This window comes from Cygnus atratus, chromosome 2 (genome assembly GCF_013377495.2).
Source record: "Cygnus atratus isolate AKBS03 ecotype Queensland, Australia chromosome 2, CAtr_DNAZoo_HiC_assembly, whole genome shotgun sequence".
Lineage (NCBI taxonomy): Eukaryota > Metazoa > Chordata > Aves > Anseriformes > Anatidae > Cygnus > Cygnus atratus.
In genome coordinates this window covers 138,031,544-138,045,772 of record NC_066363.1, presented here as the reverse complement: position 1 = coordinate 138,045,772, position 14,229 = coordinate 138,031,544, and the positions used below count along the sequence as shown (strand labels likewise).

The 14,229-nt window shown below is 35.9% G+C and overlaps 1 protein-coding gene across 1 annotated transcript in view; it reads right to left on the bottom strand.

The window, feature by feature from the left end:
* VPS13B (vacuolar protein sorting 13 homolog B) overlaps positions 1-14,229 on the bottom strand; it is a 476,457-nt gene that overhangs the window by 375,029 nt on the left and 87,199 nt on the right. Inside the window, exon 16 of the mRNA XM_035546369.2 lies at positions 14,007-14,131. Coding sequence (XP_035402262.1) covers positions 14,007-14,131 — 125 coding nt within the window. The remainder of the gene's footprint in view (positions 1-14,006; positions 14,132-14,229) is intronic.

The window sequence follows — 14,229 nt, the reverse complement described above, 5'->3', positions numbered from 1 at the left end:
AAAAAGCAGCAGCAGAACTGCCTCTGAGGTGTGACTCATTTGAAGCTAATGACAATTGTACTATCAGCTTTTCAATTTAAGCGGAAAAGGTGTGCACAGGTAATGGAGTGCATGCAGAAAGGAGTACATAAGGTGACTGTGTACTTCAGAAAATCCTTTCCTGCAGAACAAAATGCTACATACCCAGTAAATAAAAAGTGATTTTAAAACTCGAGGTTAAACCAATAAAGTCATTTACTCTGGTGTAATCCTACTCTTATGTAGTATTCTTATGTAGAAATCCTGAAAATGAGATATGGCTGTTAGCAAAGATTTTGGAGATATATCAAAAGAAATGTAATGCGTGGTGACATCAATCTGAATGTTTCCTAACATTGCTTTTATCAAGCCATTTACTGTGATTTTCTGCTACTTAGCTCATTGCAGAAGTACACTGTAACTTCTTTTCTCCTTTATGTCATTAATAAGTGATATTTTCTACTTTTTCTTCTCATTTCTCATCACCATATAGGATTAAAATTAAGTATCTCAGAAAAAGATTTCAAAAGACAGGTTCCCTAATGTAAAATTTAGAATGAAGGAAAAAAAAGAAAGAAAAACTTTTTCAACAATATTCAGGACAAACACAACTACACCGTTATTCCATCTAAAATAACACATTTGTATTAACAAACTCATGCACTATAGAGAGTTCCGTGAAGACCTGTCACAACAGTAGCATACAATGCAGCAGTGGAAAAGATTTTGCTTCAAAATTTTGGCTATTCATTTAATACATATTACAGCTACTGTACTGAACTATGTGAAACTTAGAAGTTTCACATAAAATATCCTCTCATGGGTAATATCAGCGTATGAAATATTTTCTTTGAAATAATATGCAAATTCTAAGCCTATTGTATTTTAACAATCCCATAGGAATACTGGACTGTTCTTTTTCAGATGACTTTATAGGATAGGAAGTTGAAGAAAATAAATCCTTTTTTACAGAAAAAAAATCAAGTCCATAAAGGTGTGGGGAGGGGGAAGGTATTGGACCATGTGTGCAGCAAATGTTGCTTAAGGAAATTTTAACTAGGCCTGGCTAGTGATGAAAGTGCATTTATAATTCAGGATTTATTATGATATTTTTGAAACACAAATAATGCATTTAAAAGAACTTAAAATACAAGCTTGCTACCAAACTGCACCTGTTAATACAGAAAATCTCTCATTAATAAGGTACTGAGCTATATTTAACCGTATTTTATGACCCAAGAGATACATTCAAGCAATAAATGAAAATACAATTATTTATATTTTTCAATAAACCAAGTCAGATCTATGTTTCAGTACTGTATCATTAAATTTGCATTAAGCAACTGAATGTGACTTCATATCAAAACTCATCACCACATTAAAACAGTTACGAAAGTTGGATTCGAAAACCACTACTTCAACTGCACTGTAAAACTGTAACAATACAAATAATTATTTCTTGAATCTTTACACTCAAGAGTTAAGATGCAGCTCTGAACATATGTTCATTTAACTGAACAGGTTAAGAAACTACCAATTCAAACACTCTTCTCTAGGGGAAAATAAATCCTAATGTAACTAGCGGGATAGACTACTCATTAAAGCTCAACTTGGACAAATTCCAGAATAAATTTAAGGAAATATGAACAAGCAAGTCTTGCTGTGTAGTGGCATGGAGTGAAAATGAATCTGTCCTAATTAAATGATTTCTAAATACACTTCGGTTGTACCCAGTTTGCTGACAAACTGTAATACAGACTTGCTGAAATATTTGGATAAATCTGGCGTACCATTAAAGAAAATAGTTTTCTTCGCGATTTTTGAATGAAAACACGAATTGGTCCTTACTATACACCACGCACAGGCACCAATATAACCAATCCATGTTAAGTTCACAGGCCTGCTATGAAATATTTTCAGTTTGTAGACTTCAGGAACAGCAACTCATTCTTTTAAAATCAACACCTCAGAATGATTGAAAGAATATAGTGGTGAACAGCTGGCTCCAGAGGTTTATACAGAGTCCCTAACTGCAAAGCTGGAACCTGCAAAATGTTTCCAAAAATTTAATTTTTGTTATTACTCATATCCTGTACAGTAAAAAACTATTAGTTCATTTTTTCCAAAATAACAAAACCAGTAACCTGCTACTAGAACCCAGCAACTGTGTCTTAGAAGAACCTGAATGCAATTTAAATGCCTAAATAACTTCACTCTGCATTTGTACACCTTTCCTCCTATGCAAACAGAATATGTATGCTGGCTTTATACTTGACAGGAACAAAGGTTTCACCTACACACATACACCAAATACGTATTCCTACTTAATCTGATCCTTTATATCAAGTTAAAAAAAATGACCATTTTGATCCTTTCACTTAACATCATTTAAGTAGCTGCTATTGGGTAAGACAAACAAATATCAAAACTCTGAAGGCAGCCTGCAGGTAGAAGAAGAAAGGGAAAGGAATTTAACTACTACAGTTTTGAATTTATTTAGTTTTTTTATGCACAACTTATGTCACTGTTCCTCACAATAAAGAACAGTCATATCACACAGCCACATACACTGCCACCGGTTTTAGTCTTAAGAAAGTAACAGTTATTTGTGCTAGAGAACCAAGTCTTAATTCCACAAAATAATTAAACCTATTTTGGAACACTTAATTCCAGAAACATCTCCAAGACTCATGCCTTCGAAACCTCTTCTGCTCTTCTGTAGATTTCCCTGAAGGATTCATGACCTCTTAAATCATCTCTTATGCAGGTGAGACAGCTGTAGCTATCTTCTTTCTCTTATTTGTACGAAATACTGCTAATCATACAATTTATTGCAAGGGAGAATACAATTAACTTTGAGATTTAACAACTTTTTTTTTTTTTAAGAATAAAAAACTCTGTAAATAATTTCAGATATGGGATTAGAAGAGAACAATACGATCATTTCTAAGCTGACTATTGTGTAGCTTTTCATTTGTTTAGCATCAGTTCTGGAATTGAAATTGTCAGTGATGAAAAAGTCTTTGTGAAGTGTTAATTCATACAAGAACTTCAGAAAAAAGATTTCCCTCAAACAACCGTGAAAATAAAACAAAGCAGGCAAAGTCCAAACTTAAGTATATCTTAGGAAGAGACTGGAAAAGTTTCATTCTCAGTTCTCAATGAAGTGGGAGTTTTAATAGAACAATAGAGCTGTTCAGCAAAGAAAAAATAAACGCATTATTACAAGAACAAAAATGATTACTAAAATCAAATAGCATCTAAAAAGGAAGAAATCTTACCAAGACAAATGCAAAGAAAAAAAAATGCAAGAATATGGACATGCATGTTAGGAACTGTAACCTTGGTTCACTTTTACATTATTTAGGTTGCTTTGTTACAACCAGACATTAAAAACGATGATCGATACATGAGAATAATATTACTGGTTTGTGAAGCAACCAGGAAGAGAGAAGCAGTGACCTCAGTGGGATGGTTACTGTCACTTTATCTGCTGTGCGAAAACACTAAAGGGAGCAAGAAAAAACAAACACCTGGAACGTGAGGACAGGAAATTCTTATTTTTTGTAGGTTTGAATCCAGCCACACCAAACGTCAGATGAGTCTTTCTATCCACTGGAATAAAAGTTTGAGAAGGCAAGAAAGCAGTCTACCTCCACTATGAGTTCACTCATAGGCAACATGCCCCCAAATGCAACACATTTGAACTAAAACCCTTGTTGACAAGGGAAACTTGTTGAACAAAGGAAAACCTAAAAAAGGGTTGGGTTTTCAGTCTTATTTATGGACACGTTATAAACAAAGGTGGCAGCTGAACCTGTAATGCAGGAACTCATTAAACCCGCAGCTGCATTAGAAAAACCATGTTTAGGAAGTTTAGATCAAATTTGGCTTCCTGGCTTGCTTTGCTCATGAGTGGAACAGATACCAAGGATCTGCACTCTCAAATTGCAAGTGGAAGTCAGTCACTAAGTACTACTTCCTCCTTCCAAAAAAACTCCTTTTCTAATCACTAGTTAATACTTGTCTCCAGAAAGAACCATTGAATTGATATACGAAAACTATGAAATAATACAATTCCAAATTCTCTGCTCTAAGTAGATTACAATATGAGCACTCAGCCTTGTCTAGTCCTTAATATATGTGGTTAGCTTTACACATATCAACCACCAACTGAATCTTGTGCATGAAATTATATCTTTGAAGAGTTGTATCTTGACAATTCAGGTGTTTGGGGGAAATCAGAAAACAAGGGATAAGAAACTTATCTCACAGAATGTGATTAATGACAATTTTTTCTTTACTCACACATTAGATATCTATTCTTTATTTCTGCAAGATGGTCTGCCATATTTTTTTTTTGAGTCTAGAAATCTTATTGTCATTTATTGTGGTTATTAATGGAGAAAAGGGAAGGGATATGACATTTAGCTGCATTATGTCCAAAAGGATGCAAATATAAGGACCAGGAGAAATTTGACATTTGTAACTATGACAAAAGATCAAACCATACTAAAAAAGATGAAGAAACCTGAAAAGAATTATTTCCTATACAGAACCACTGGCTTTATGAAGGTGGTACAGAAGGAATCAGACACTGAGCGCTTTCACAGCTACTATTTGAGGTGTGCCTGGTCTCTTTTGAGGAGAGCTAGTCTGCTGGTAAATGATTTCCTGGGGAGGTGCGGGGGATGCAAATCCATGGCAACTTGGAGATGCTGCAGCTGAACAACTGCAAATGACCAAGACCACCAAACAGCTAGAGGTAACAAGGTAAAAGTAAAAATTACTACTATCCATAAACCTCCAAAGAGCAAAAGATTTGTGTTTATAAAGAGAAAGAAAGCAGAAAGCATTACTTTTTTGTAGCTTTCCTAAATCAAGTATCACTGCTTTAGATACTGTAGTGTAATCCAATCTCAGCAGCCACAGGGGTGGAACAGAGCTCGGGGAGCTGCCGTCCCATAAAGTAGCCTACTTTACTGTCCAGACACACAGCCTCTCCCCCTCCCTCTCCCTTTTCCTCTCCTCCTTCCCCCTCCACACACTCCCAGAAGCAGCAGCAACAGCCTTTAAATCAATCCTCTAAACCTGCCACACGGAGCCATTTGGTTGCCATTAGCAGGTAAAACAGGGAGCCAGGAGGGCTCAGAAACATGTTGGTGCTCACTGAGGAAAACTGCATTGACAGAGTCATCTGCAGGACGCAATGGCATGGAACAAGAGTTAGACACGAAAGCTGCTGCCATCGGACAAGGAGATTCGTGCTGAAATTGGCGTTATCAGGAGAGGAAGAGTTGTGACTGCGGCTGCCCTGAGAAGAGCCGTGACTTCCATTTTCCTTTCATGCTGTCTGAAGTAAAAGCATCAACTCTTACAGAAACCACCCCCTCCAACCTGGGGGAAAATCACACAGTCAATTCAGCAGCTAATAGCACAGTCATTTACAGGATATTTTTATAATGCTGAATTACTATCAGCACAAATAAGGATTTTTTTTAATACAGATTTCTATCCAATATGGTCTTTTAAAATTGCACTCCCCATTTTGTTTTTAAGTCAAGTTACCTTTCCTATTTCTAGGGAAGCTGCAAAATTTGGCAGATCAAATACAGATTAGTTACCTCCTAATAAATTTATTTCAAAAGGTAGAGATATTTAATTTCTTAGCCCACTCCAGTCTATTAATGATTTCAAATTTCAGACTCTTTCTACCCCAAAGTTGCATACAACTTCCATCTTTGCTATTTCTTACAATTCTTTGGAAATTATCATACATGTTTGAAGATTACATATATATTATTTAAGACAAATAACCTGAAATCCTCCCCAGTTCATGGGCTCTATCTATGGGGAAGACATTCCCATTTGCTAGAGCACAGCTGACCAGATATGACCCTACCCTGTAGACTGGAAACGTCAGAAAAACTGTAGTCCAGAGCCCTACTTTATGGGGACGAAAAGTGGCTACCCCATAAATCCGATCCTTCTCCAAAGGATGCAGCTGTGAGGATTTCTCAGGAATGCAGATATGGGGAACAGAGGCTTTGTTTTCTTCTCACCTGAAGACATCTCCTGAAGTAAGGATATTAGCGAGTCTTGCAAGCTAGGAACAGTGGCTCCTTCCTCTGAGATGGAGGAATGTGAGGAGAAAGGATTGAAAAGTAGCCTCTTCCTGGGGAGCAAGGCTGAGGAAATGCTTTGAGCAGGAGCAGTCACAAGGACAGATCCACAGACTTCACTGTCTCACAAAAAGCTGTCTAGGTAATTTAGCATCCTCCTAATCCTTGTGGAAGTGGTAAGACGGAAAATGATAGAAGAGCATACTGTCATACAAGAAGGAAAGAGACACAAAAAGGGCCACAGTTTTATCTTCTCCTCTCAGGTTTCACAGGACAGGAAGAAAAGAAAAAAAAATCATGGGAGTTTAACAGATTTTGGATGAAGGAACAAGAATGAAGAAAAGACACCAAAAAAAGAAAAGATTTTAAAAAGACAGAAAATACAAAGGAAGAGAAACATTGTTTGAGTATTTCTAACAAAATGTCCACAAGATGGGAAGAAGAACATAAGGAAAATGCTCAAGTGTAACCTCCCACAAATGCTAACACACACACACATCTCTCCCCTCCTTTGCAAATTTCTCACATACACCACTTCAGACTGTTTTAATTCATCTCTAAGTAGTCACATGAAAATTGGTAGAAACTGGAAAAAATGTGACCAAATCTAGGTAACTTTGCCTGGTTAGACATTTTCTTGAAGATTATTAACAGTTGCAAAGTTGTTAAAAGCTGGTCCACAGCTCTCCAAGAGAAGCACAAAACTACCTTTTTGTTTGAACTCTGAAAAGTTCAAAGATCTTTGAAATTAACACAGTTTTCAATTCCCTGCCGAAGATTCAAGAGTAGAACAGAACCCTGACTTCAAGTAAACACTAAGAACTGACCTAAATAAGAAACTCTGTCCAAAGACATAAGCTGGATTTTCTGTGAATTTTTTCTGTTAAACACTTTTGTACATTGCTTATTTTGTTTCATAAACTGATAAAATCTTTTGTTGGTAAAAGATGCATTTAGAGTGAGAGACTTAAGGCTGCTTGAAATTCTGGCAAATTTTTTATAGTTTTGTTTTTATAGTTTTTATAGTTATAGTATAGGGACCAACCATGCCAAAAGCTCTCCACAGTCCGAAGCCTGGTTCTCTCTTTCTTAGTTTTATTTATGTTTTTCCCCTTTTGGGGAGGGGAAGTGAAGGAAGGAACAGCAATAGGTAGGTGTGTGGACTCGAACTGAGCCACGACAGGCCACTGTTTTCTGGAATATTTTATTTAGTAGTTTACACATAGTCGCAGAGATTAAATTTCTCTTCATGATTCAGTGATACAATGAAAGGAGCAAAAAAAAAAAATGAAGCAGCAAATTGCAGGCAAAATTCTGGGGAAAGAAAGGCCAAACTCTGTGTGTAACGAATTGCTACCGATGGACCTACAGAGGCTCGAGTTGACCCAGGTAAAGACTCAAAGCAAGAATCACTGAAAATCCTAACCATTTTTCTACAGATGGTGGTAACACTATGTATTCACCATATGCAATCACTTTCCTTGGACAGATATTAGTTAATAGGCTTAATTTATTTTCAATGAAGAGCCTTGACAATTAATTAGTCTAAATAATTACACTAGGAACACTACAGATGACCAACCTTTGCAGTCAGCTTGGCTGATTTTCCTCCTCACAGACAATACTGAAAAATACAACTGCTTCCAATTTACATTGATTAAAAGTTCACTTTTAACAGATTTGCTGAATGCTGTCTGCCACATCTGCTGAGAAGCAGTAACTTTAGATCTGGACTTGATTTAAAAAAAAAGTTAAACTTGAGGTTTCTAACTGAAGTTAATTTGTAGTCACAGTAATCAAGCTGCAAGTCATGTGGCAGAACGCAAAACCCCTCCTGGATAGAGAGTCCTTCTTGGTAACTGACTACAAGTCTTTCCAGAAGAGCACAGCTGAAAAGTGCCACAAAATGTTTCTGTTGAACCTTGATATATTAATATCAGTGCAGATTAAAAAAGATTCCACAGCATTAGCAAAGATTCCTTAAGCACCTTCATCCTTATACACGAGCACATCGTACTTAAGCTTTTACAATGAAAGAGATGTTATCAATGAAAGATCATCCTCTTGTCAAAACTATTAAGCACCCTAGAGTGCTGTTCCCAATTAACTATGATATATTCATACACCTACTCCTCCAACAAAGATGCAGAGCCGCAGTGAAAGCACACACCTACCAAAAAAACAGTCGGATTCAGTGTTATGGTTTTTTATGCATTTCCTAGGTGATGGCATAGAAGTGCATAAAGCTGAAGTAATTCAGCATACTACCTAGGCTGATTGTTCACATCTGAAGCAATTTGACACAACCACCTCTTCAGAACCCAAGAGAATGCCTGTTTCTGTCAGTTCTTGCACAGCCCATATCACTGGCATATCTCAGCAGTTCAAGCAGGTTTTCACACGTGCTAAGTAACTCACATGACTCTGTCTCCGCTGTCCCATACGCCGATGGCATCTGTTCAGGCATGCAATCTCAGATATTTTCCGTTTCGAAGGATACCCTGAATTTTCATCTGGCAGTTAGATCCAATTACTGACATAACTAATAGTCACAACTGAATGCTACGAAATGAGTTTCATGTGTTTTCAACCTGTTTCTGCTTCTGACCCAGGAACTGAGCATGCCCCTCAACTGCCCATGTGAAACATAATCCACGTTCAATCTAAATTGACATTGCTCTTGATTTACTGTGACTAGTCAATAAAACAGGCTGCCAAATTCAAGACCCAAGTGTCAATTTATTGGAAAACTTCCTAGATTTATGATCTAATGTTCACAGTCTTTGGATATCTGCCTCTGTGTTTCTTGCCAGCAAGGTCCACTTGCCTCTTACTAGCACACAATTGCACTGAACTGCACAATGACTGCATCTCACAACCCTCAAGCTCACAAACCTACTGCAATTTCTAGTTCAAAGCTACATTACTCCACTGAACTTGCCCTGCCAAAAGGCTTCAGTCAATTCTTATAAACTTGTACACTTTTAATCCTCTCTTTTTTAATCCGCCTTATATATTTTTAATCCTCTCTTTAGCATGCAGCGAATCCTAAGAGGTCCTATTGTCATCACAGTAGTACCTTGCTGGCAAAGGCCACAACAGCAGGAGCTAATTTCCTTGCCAAACAACCCTCTTACTGTTCAAGCCACATCTTCATCCACCACATTACCTGTGGATCAACATTAATTGCTCTTGCTCTGGTCAATTCATTGTGAGAGTACACAGGATCTTCAAGATGACCAAGAAGGCACACATGTGCAGATGCACATCTTAACTTACACTGAAGCTTATAATGCCCTTACTGGATACTGTAAAGAGTCTACTGATGATGAATTCTGCTAATCAGAGTTATGTGGCACACCAATACATGGCTCTGATTAAACTAGGGATGTTTGCCTTTCTGGGGATACATAACGGAGGAAAACAGAAGCAAAGCTTTATAAAGATTAAAACGCCTTTATAGCAAGAAAGCAGTACACTAAGCAGTAGTAACACGAGGTCTTTAGAATCCTCCCGTATTTTGTAATGTCAAGTTATAAATATTAAAAGTTAAGATAAAATGATGTGTACAAAACATCCATTTGACATCTACGTGGCAACAGAATCAAAACAAAAGCTAGAAATTAAGAGGTAAAAAAACTCAAAATGCAACAGGCTGCTGGCAAAGCATGTTAATCAATGTCCTGGTATAATCGTTAGCCAAAAGGAGGTTATAACCTAGCATGTCAATCTAATGCAGATGTAACAGAATCTGGAGTCATAGTAAATATTTACCTTTACAGGTAAATCTGTGTTGAAATATTAAGAGCTGCTACATTAACATCAATATTCTTAAGGCTTCACAAAAACAAAGTGTACACAAACACACATATATATCCTGCATGAGGATCACTGTATCTAGATTTCTGCTGCAATCTTTCAGTATTTTCAGGACACACATTAATAAAATAACTCAACACTAATCCTTAGCTTTAACAAGCGAAACAAGCGTCATCATATCTCTGGGCAGCTGAGATGCCCAGCATTTGATGCATACAACTTTTAATAAGAAAGCAAATCTTGCAGCTTTTGTCAATAATGGACAGATCTTCAATAAAAGCATTGAAGGAAATAGAAGAAATATGAAGACAGTAAAATCTTCAAACCGGGTACAGTGGGTCATATTGAGCTCTATCTCATTACTAGCCTAGACAAATCTAAACTTGTTCTCAAGGTTCAAGAAAGCTGCTAAGTCCTACATTCATGTACTGAGTTTGTTCAAGATGTAATTAACTCCTAACTTGAGTACTTTATCCAGGGGTAATAGTGTTCGCTGCACGCAAATATTTCAGCACTCCTAATATTAGTTTTTAAAAAAAATTAAGCAAATCTCCAAAACTAGCTCTGGTCTCAAAATAAGAAAGAAGAGACTCACTCTTAACCCTTCAAAATGGACTACTGGACTAAATAACTGAATGGAAAGGATGCAGAGAGCGATCACGTCACCCCAATTTATATCCATACTCCACCAGGTTTCAGAGTCTCAAAGGCTGTCACAGATGAAGACAGTGACAACCTCCCCAGAACTGACAAAGGATGACGAGAGGCTAGAATGCTTGTCACAGGAAGGGATTATAGAGCATACCAACCAAAAAAAAAAGAAGAAAAAATCAATAAAATGACACACACAACTGGACCAATTTCTAGCTCACAGAACATATGGATGACACAGTTCAGATTTACCCCGATATCAGAAAAACAAAGGCTATTCAAAATCGACATTCTTTAATGCATTTAAAATTCTTTAAATACACAATGAAGTAGTACTTTATAAGTGACAGAGGGTTATAACACTGAACTGTCCTACCCTGAGTTGTCTCATCTGTTACTACCGAAATTGTAGCCAAAAAGAAAAAAAAATCAGCTAATTCCTCTCAAGATTTCTGTTTGGCCATAAACATTCTTGTCATTCATTCTGGGCTTTTAACCATATTCTGCTAATTCTCAGTTGTTTTTAGACATCCTCCTGAAAGCTTTGAAAGCTGCTTTACAATCTGGCATGCAACACTATATAAAGTAGTTGTAAAATATTGACATTAACATAGTATTTTGCATCTTGTTATGCTTGACAAAAACAAAAGACCAGATGTTTTTATTTAAACATAAAAATAGATTAGGTATACAAAAATTTAAAAGATGTCAAAGACGTAATTAACTAGTGAGCTTGAGCAAATTTCTTTTACAAGAAGAAAGTGTATTAACTGAAATTAAAACAGACATCAATCTAGCAAATAAAATGAAACAGCACTTTTGCTACATTAATGGTTGTTTCCTGACATTTACTGGGTTGATGTTGCTCAAATTTTATCTATTCAAAAGTTAGCAATGGTTATCAGCTAAAGTTTTTAAAAATAAATACCACTACAATATTTAATATACAATATACATTTTGAGATTATTATATTGAAACTAGAAAAGAAAGCTATTCTACTGATTTATGTCAGAAATAAAGTTGAGATTTTCACTGCTAACTCAAAACATACTACCTGAGGGATTCCATAACAGTTCATAAAATGTCTTTGTTTTTAAAAGGTATGGTCTGTGGTATATATTTTCTACCAAGAAATAGAAGAACATATGTAGCATCAGATGTGTGTACTTTAAGAAACTCTGGAATGTGAAATCTAAAAATCCAAATAAAGCAGGTGGTATAATTTGGGGGGGAAAAATGAATTTAAGTTTAATGACATTACCAGGTTATCCTACCAGACTAATTCTCACTCACTGCATGACTTCAATGAAGCTCTCAGTCTTCATGCTGATTTCGATTTAGTTCAAGTGCTATTTGATGTATTTCATCTGGAGTTTTATTCACTTCAAACTACACTTCATTTAACCTGGCTGCTGCTGTACTCATTTGTTTTTCTACTTTATTACCCGCAAATTGGTGTTGCTTAGTTTAGATAAATTGTTGGAATAAATTAACTTTATATAATTATTTCACACTGTTAATAAATAAACAGCCTTTAGAAAGATCTCATGTCACAGAAAAAAGTGAGAAAGCTGCTATGATTTTTTTTAAAATACTCTAGTATTGGTCTCACAAGATCTACTAATAAATGCTGATAGACGATTTGCTATTTTAAGACAGCAGCATTGCCCCCACCCCTTCAACTACTGCTTGTTTTTATTTTTCCATGTTATGAGTCTACCTGGTTTTAGTCTACCATACTCCATTTTCCAGCTGGGCACACATCATAATATGATGGGGGGAGTGGGGAGAGAGAGAAAGCATGAGACAAAATGTGATGGCAAGCATACAACAGCGCGTGTGTGACAGAGCACAGGAAACCAAGCATGAGCAAGACACTGAGTGCAGTAAGTGCAAGCACATGTAAAAGACAGCACACGTGCACTCACAAGAAAGCACCAGGACTTGGATACCATGAACTTGTCAGACAAAGTATTTTTCAACCATTTTTCATCTCTAAAATAATAACTTTCCACAACTACCAAGGGGTCTTACAGCATACTACATAAACCTAAGTTTGTGTAACACAAATTTATTTCTATGGTATACTAATAAGGATCACAAACCAGAATTAAATGTTAAATGCCAGTTAATTGTCAGCTGTCAATCCTACCGGAGTCCGAAAGTGCTCTGATTACCAAGTGCTGAATATTGCTTACCCTGGTTTATTTATTTATTCATTTATTTTAGCAAAACACCACAACAATACAGCAATTCATTTGAAGTGGTTAGTACTCTTATGATTTATTGATGGAAAATATGAGAAAGTCAATTAGGCTGCTACCACCTGGTGGTGTTCTGATTATGCTAAAAACCTCTTATATTTAGCATGGTATTAAGGCTTGTAAGAGAAAACCTAGTATATTCTGAATATAGAACTAAGAACAAACTCAGTAGTAGTCTTTTTTTTTTTTTTAAGTAATCCATTAAGCTTTCACAAACAAATCACTGTGACAAATCAGCAATGCAATGCAGAACGTTTGAAGCCAAAATATTTAACAGATTACCCTGCTTGCCTGTTATTTTATGTAAAGTTCCTCATAAGGATTTAGTCATAAAGAAGTATTAGAGGCAGCTACTGCTCAAAATGAGGGATAAAGATAGTAATGACTTGTCCAACACATTGGCAAAATGCGTTTTCTTGAAAATATTTTTTATAAATACAATTCATAAGCGATAATAAAACAAAAAGAACTATTATACACTGACATGTATGATCACAAGATTTAATTTTTAGAGATAAATTTAAACACTGAATTTCCATGTTATTACAGTACACAATAAGGTATTTTATATAGCTCATTTCATAGTAAAGCACAGAATTGTTTTCAGAATGAAAATATTTGCTTTTAAAATCTGAACTACTACTAGGAACTTAATACATGATCACAATGTTAAAAATACTTTAAACCATAACAAACATCAGAAATAACCATCTAGTAGAGACTGTTCTTGGGGAGGGAATTTTTTTTTTTTTTTTTTTAAACTTTGTTGAGTTTAAAACAGACCTGACCTGTTCAGTTCAACCCACGAAACTTTCCATCATTATGTAACTTTAGCTTTTGTATCCACCCAATGAAAACTGGAAATTGGTTCACAGGAATTCTATGAGGCCTAAAAGAAATCCATTTACTACAGAGTTTGCATGGCCTGTTCTCTCAACAGTCTGAAATTCTGATTAACAGGCATCCTTACAGAGAAAATTATTAACGGCAACACACTTAATAGTAGAATATGATAGAAAAGACAAAGAGACGTTTAGGGAGCTATATAGCTTGGAATTTTTAAACCATTCATTATAAACACAGAAGTAGTTGAGTACATTACTTAAATCACTATACATTGTTCATACTCACCAATATTTAGGAAACTTGATCAGCTTGCCATAAAGAGCAGTACTGAAAGAAGGAATAACTGGCACGGGGAAGCAGTACAAGCCTTTACTGTCCAAAGAGGTCAGTGCTGCCTGAAAACCAAATACCTGAAAAAAAGGCAGTTGGTCAGTGTATACTATCACAATTAGAACATTTCAAAGTATTTGTATAACTTAATATATAAATTGATCTTTTGAAAATATAA